General features: G+C 43.1%; 1 protein-coding gene across 1 annotated transcript; it reads right to left on the minus strand.

The window, feature by feature from the left end:
- Positions 1–5124: 5124 nt before the first annotated feature.
- On the minus strand, positions 5125–6126 carry LOC100028079 (mas-related G-protein coupled receptor member X4-like). The gene has a single exon (XM_007490047.3). It carries the CDS (start codon positions 6124–6126, stop codon positions 5125–5127), a length of 1002 nt encoding a protein of 333 aa, XP_007490109.1.
- Between the last annotated feature and the right edge of the window lie 278 nt (positions 6127–6404).

The raw sequence follows: 6404 nt of genomic DNA on the forward strand, positions 1-6404 counted from the left end.
GAAATTTAAGGTACAGCAAGTGAAATCAAGATCTTAAATAAGTCCTTGTAGTTTGTGGTATGTTAGAACTGTCCAATCAGAGCACAGATGTATTAAAATATCCACTTAGGGGAATTATCTCAGCATCTCCTCATGACTCTGCTTACATTCCTCTTCCCCTGATGCCTTGGGATCTACCCACTTCCACGCCATATTGGCTAACATTTTTAAGGTCTCAGACATGGAAGGAAGGGTTAGATCAGAGGAGTACTAAGTATATCAATGATGACAGGTAGCATGATTCTGACATCCCTGAGGCCCCCTTAGTTTTCTAAACCTCATTGTGGCATACACTGATTCTTTTTGGTTCCTTCCCCCATCTGATTGGTCTGACCCTTATCCTAGCAATTGTTCCTGGAAAATAGTGATCCCTAAATATCATATCATCCATTTTCATAGAGTATTATTGATATGTATGTGTGTTTGCATGTGTTTATGTGTATGTTTGTACACATGGCTCCATGAGAATGTGTATGTGGATCCGTCAGTGGCAGGTATGACATATTTCAAGCAAATGTGCTCACCTCTCCCAAATAAGGGAAAGATGAATAGATTCAATCAGCTAATAAGTGTCTGAGGCCAAATTTGAATTCTAGTCTTCTCACTCCAAACCTTTGCACTCTACCACCTAACTGTCTCTAAATCTATTTCTAATCCTATGAAAAAAATACTCTAAATCACTTGATTAGAGAAATGCAAATTTAAGAAACCCTGAAATACCACCTCAAATTGTCTAACATGATAGTAAGGGATAATGACTGATGTTGGAGTAGCTGTGGAAAACCTGGGAAACTATTGCATTGTTGGATAGAATTGTGAGGTGATCAACCATTCTGGAGAGCACGCTGGAACTACGCTCAAATTGCTGTATATCTGTGCATTCCCTTTGACTCAGTACTATCCCTACTAGCTCTGTATCCCAAAGAGATGAAGTAGAAAAAAGGGGGAAAAGGGGGAAAAAAGTGTCCATGTGTATGAGTTTTTACAACAGGTATTTTTGAAGTGTAAAGAATTGGAAATTTTGGAGATGCCCATCAATTGTGGAATGGCTGAACAATTCCAAAGCTTTATACCTCCAGATACAAAAGTGATGGAGCCTAAATGCATATTGAAGCATACCATATTTTGCTTGCTTTATTTTTTACTTTTTATTTTTTCTTTCATAGCATAATGAATATATGTAAGAAGCAAATTTACTTCTTAGCCCATCTCCAATAAAAGGACAAAACTTACAGGGGATATTTCAGGAAAACCAGGAGTGATTGCAGCAATCACAGAAGATATCATCAGATGGCAATCTATCCCCTCTCCTCCAGCATTTGTTCTTTCCAGTTCAGAGATGGTACAGAGCACTGGCTCATAGGTGCTTGTATTCTGCCCATCACCTAGCAAAGTAGAAACTTTCTATTCTTTTACGCCATGAGTAATAATTTCCCAGACTCAGAGCAGGAATAAAGTGTATGCATGGCAGTTCATTCACTCTAAATCCCCAACTGAGCTCAGAGACATCTCCAGCATCACAGTGGCCCATTATCCCCATTCTACTTTTCTTTCCCAGATACCTTGCAGAATTCTGAAAATCCTGTGTCCTGTGGTTTAGTGAAGAAACAAGAAAGTCACCTTCAATCCTCCCAGCATAATTCTGGAAATGAGACCAAACATTCTTCCCCAAATTCAGATTCACCTGGAGAATATAGTAGAGCCTGAGATTCTGTTATTAGGAATACAAATGAAGAAAGTTCTGTTCCAGTGAACCAAGTTAAGGCTTTGCAGATGAAGGATTAACACATGCATGTATGAGTGCATTTGTGTACATATATAAAGTTTACATACATAAAAATAAGCATATTTGAGAATCACTGACAACACTATTTATTGTATTACATAGACATATGCATTAGTTAAGCAAGTGAATCATAAACTAATATATGTGTATATATATACACACAAACACAAAATTCCCAGATATCTCATCCCCAAAGCATTAGTCACAGAATAACTTGGGAATATAACTTTCTGTATGGGGTTCTTACTTAGGCTCCTATTCAAAATAGAATCTCAACCAGATACTTCTCATCTCTGGCAATGTGAACAAATCACTTCCTTGTAAGAATCTTTTTCATCTCATCTATGCAATGGGGATTGAGGGATTGAAGACGCATTTAGGAAATATCCTGATGTTACCCAGGCTTACCTGGCACTAAAAGACCATTAACAGACATATTCATGCCCCATTTTATCTGTGGATTGTTACAAGGGAAACAGTTTAAAAGACTGATATATATTAATTTAAGGTCGCCAAGGAATCAGCTATGTAATTCCTAAATGAAAAACTCAAGTCAGCCGTCAGCCTTTTTTGGAGTTTAATTACAATAGGAGCAAGAAAGGAATTAGAGATATATAGAGAGAGAGAAAGGGGAGAGAAGGGAATAGGGCTTAAATACCCCTTCTGTTTAGGCTGGGCCAAAAGGCCCAAGCCCTTAGATAGCTGGGGCAAAGAAAAGAGATTAGTCCCTATTACTCACGTGTCCAAAATGGAGAAACAGTCTCAGAGGCCCCCACCTTCAGCTTCCTTCAGAGCAAGCTTCCTCAGAGCCCAGGAACCACACCGACCAAAAACTCAACCCCCTCCAGTCTCCAGACCCTCCTATCTTTAAGGACACCATCCAAGTTGCCTCCCCTCAGTCCTCACATCTACCAATCACTCTTCATCAATTTCCCTGTCAATGGAGGCTCTAGCTTAACCCAGGACCGCCCAGAGGTTTCTGGCTTTTGCACATGTCTGTTGAAGGTCATATTTTTCAAATGATTAAATCTTTACTCCTTTGTTACAGCCCTTTCTAAATCCTGTTAACTTGAGTATGGTAGAGATTGGAATAATTAAATTTTGATCTAGGCTGCAGCCCTTACTCAATCCTATTAGGACTGAATAGGGTGGAGTATCTCCATTGTATCAATTCTAAAATCAATCAAGACTCAAAGAAATTCCTGTTCTATGCTTAAGCATAGGTCAAAGTCCTTTCCATTGTTCAGCAAAGGGTCTCTGTCCTAAAGTAATCTTAAGAAGGGAAGAGAAGGAACCTCCCATGCCAATGGGATTCCCATTCCAATAGACTATCAGTAAGAAATTTTCCAAGTATGAAATATCCCAATGGTGAAATTTCCAACATTTATAAGTCTAAGGAATTTTGAGGTTTACAGGATCCAATTATAGGTGGCAGAGATGCAGGGTCTGAGAAGGATGTAAATAATGCTGAGAGTCTTGAGGTTCAAATCCTAGTTTCAGGCCTTGGAAAACCAAGGTTCCTTCATCTTATCTAGATCCCTGAGTCCCATGTCTGGTCTGTTAGACTAGACTTCAGCTCACCCTCCCTCATTCCCTTCCCATCAGGATGAGCACATTCTAAAGCAGGCTTGCTTTATCCATTCACACATCAATTTTCTGGGTAAGGTAAGAAGGGGAAGAACCATCCTTCCTTCTCCTCTGCTCCATGGTGACTTTCATAACCTTTTGAAGAAAGATATTGTGAGTCCTCAGTATGTCCATGACATAATCAAGGGAAAGGATGGAACTTATTGGTGTTGCACAGGTCATGGCAAGCAGATGAATTGATGCCATTCATGCTGGCTTCTGCACCCAAGAACCTTATTGAAGATATTTTTTTCTAGATGAGAAGGAAGGGAGATTGTTTGACCTTTTAAAAAGTCCTAATGCAATATAAAATCAGATCAGGAAAGTGAGAAGCTTTGGTTCTCCCTTGGGCTAGAGTAGACTCATTATCAAGAAGCAATCTTTCACCCAGGGGCAATTTCACAACAAAAATATTGGAAAATGGATACTTCTCAGAGATCGACTTATCAGCAGCTGGCATTTGAAGGCAGATTTTATAACTTGAAGTAGAAGTTAACAGCTGATATATGGAAGATTTGTCCCATTGGGGTGTACATTATTCTCCACTGTTATATACTGCTTAGAGTGCAGACCTAATCACAAATAAAATTTCCTGCTTTCTTATTTCCGTGTTTTCATCAGCAATAAAGGAGGCTGTTCAGTCATATTTCTTTATCCATTAATTTATCCAATCCCTGTCTTGGTGTTGGCTCTGACTCTTCCTGGCTTATGAACATGGCCTAATCTGATCACAAAGTGAGTATAGATTTCCAATTTCCTAGAAGGTCTGCTCAAGTTAATCCCTCGAATGTCTTATGGCATGTATTGTTTCTTAACAATGATCTATCCAATACTGGCTCTGGATGCTGCTGCTATTCTATAGAAGAGGAAGGGAAAAGGAAGGAAATAAACCTTAAATAGTGCCCAAGATGTGCTAGGCACTGAGGTAATCACCCTTTCAAATTTTATGTCATTTATTTCTAACAACAATCTGGTGGGTCAAAGTCTATTATTATTGCCTCTGACAGTTAAACTGAGGCAAACAGATGTTAATTGACTTTGCTAAAATCACACAACCAGACAGTGCCTGAGGCTGGTTTTTAACTTAGGTCTTTCTAACTCAGGGCTTAATGCCTTCTCTATTGTGTTACTGGCTGCTTCTGATAGGTCATGGCCAAGACTGGGTAGGTATCAGGCCTTCCAAGTTTTCTCTGGCTGCCTTCCATCTCCTGTGCTATGACTTTACTCAACAATGGCTCTCCTGTAGATTTGTGACACCAGATTCCTGGACCTCCTCCCAGTAAATCGTGGAACTTCCAAGCAGTAGGGGTTCCTGAATGCAGGCAGCATTGGTCCTGGAGTCAGGGAGACCTGAGTTCAAATCCAGTTTCAGACAACAGCTTTGTGACCATGAGCAAATCTCTGAACCCCCAGTTTGCCTCAGTTTCCTGAAGGATAAAGTGGGGATCATGAGAGTACCTCCCTCCCAGGGATATGGTGAGTATTAAATGAGATATTTGTGAAGCCCTGAGCAAAGCGCCTGGCATATAGTAGGCAGTTAATAAATGCTTGTTCCTTACAGTTCAAACCCCAGAACCACCATAAGGGAAGGGGAGGGATCTTGTCTGCTCTCCTAGAAAGCTGAGAGGGGGCTCCTGCTCTCCGCAGGGGTGTAGAAGGCGGGCGGGGTCATTTCATGAGCTCCCTTGTCTGAGCCTCTTGTTCTTATCCACAGGGTTGGGGTGGGAAGTGCCCCTCCCTCCATCCCCTGCCAACTGCTCCTCCCCCAGAGCCCTCTGCAGGACCACCCTGAGCGGCTCCCTCCCTCTTCTACGCCATTGGCTGCCCAGGAAGAAGTAAATGAAAGGGTTTGCGCTGCTGTTCACACAGGCCAGGAGCCTGGAGAGCCTAGAAGGCATGAAACGGGAGCCGCTAAAAAACCGAACTGCATCAAGAATCCCCCAGGGCAGACCGCAGAGCAGGAACACGAGGACTGTGAGCAGCACCAGGAGGTAGAGCCTGGGAGGGCTCCTGCGCTGGGAGCTGCACTGGACCCTCAGCACCAGCGTCAGGCAGGACACGCCCAGCACACAGGTGAGGAGGACGAACCACCCAAACAGGATGAAGTAGAGATAGAAATAGAAATCGTCGAAGTCATCTTTGTTAAGGAAATCAAGAAGCACAAATACTCCCCAGAACAGGTCCTGCAGAACCCATAGGATGGCGCACACAGCTGCAGATGTGTGCTTGGGCCGGTGACATCTGTACCAGATGGGGAAGAGCACAGACAGACTGCGCTCCGTGCTGATAGCAGCCAGCAGGCTCAGACCCACACAATAGGGCAGGCCTAGGAGGCAGGGCTCTAGCTGCTTCAGGACTTTACGTTTTAAATATCCAACAAGTCTCCCCATGCGGAGCCCAAAGTAGCTGCCAAGGAAGAGAACATCGGCTGCAGCCAGGTTGAGGATGTAGACAGAGAAGGGGCTCCTCCGGGTGCGGAAGCCCAGCAGCCACAGGACGATGCTGTTCCCCACCAGCCCGACCAGGGCAATGACCAGGGAGAGGATCTCTATCCAGTAGCGTAAGACACGTTCTCCAGATGCCTCAGTCCGAAGATCTAAACTCGAATTTGTACTTGTCTGTACTGTGGCATCAAGAATAAATTCCAGCTGCTCTGGGGTGGGGAATTCAGCCATGGTAGGTGGTTCCAGCCTCAGAAAGCTCTGTTCCTCTCAGTCGTCCTGGAGACACCAAAACAGGGAAGTGGGTGAGACACTGTTCCAGAGATATTGATTTCAAGGTGGAAGGTAAAGTTTTCTATTTTTAAAAAGGAAGGGAGGAGGGCAGCTGGGTGTCTCAGTGGATGGAGAGCCAGACCTAGAGATGGGAAGTCCTAGGTTCAAATCTTGCCTCAGATACTTCTTACCTGAATGATCCTGGGTAAGTCACTTAACCCCCATTGCCTAGCCCTTAT

Source organism: Monodelphis domestica, chromosome 3 (assembly GCF_027887165.1).
Source record: "Monodelphis domestica isolate mMonDom1 chromosome 3, mMonDom1.pri, whole genome shotgun sequence".
Taxonomy (NCBI): Eukaryota; Metazoa; Chordata; class Mammalia; order Didelphimorphia; family Didelphidae; genus Monodelphis; species Monodelphis domestica.

What these genes read in the sequence shown, in the direction of transcription:
- LOC100028079 (XM_007490047.3), bottom strand. Translation starts at nt 6,126, where the DNA reads ATGGCTGAATTCCCCACCCCAGAGCAGCTGGAATTTATTCTTGATGCC.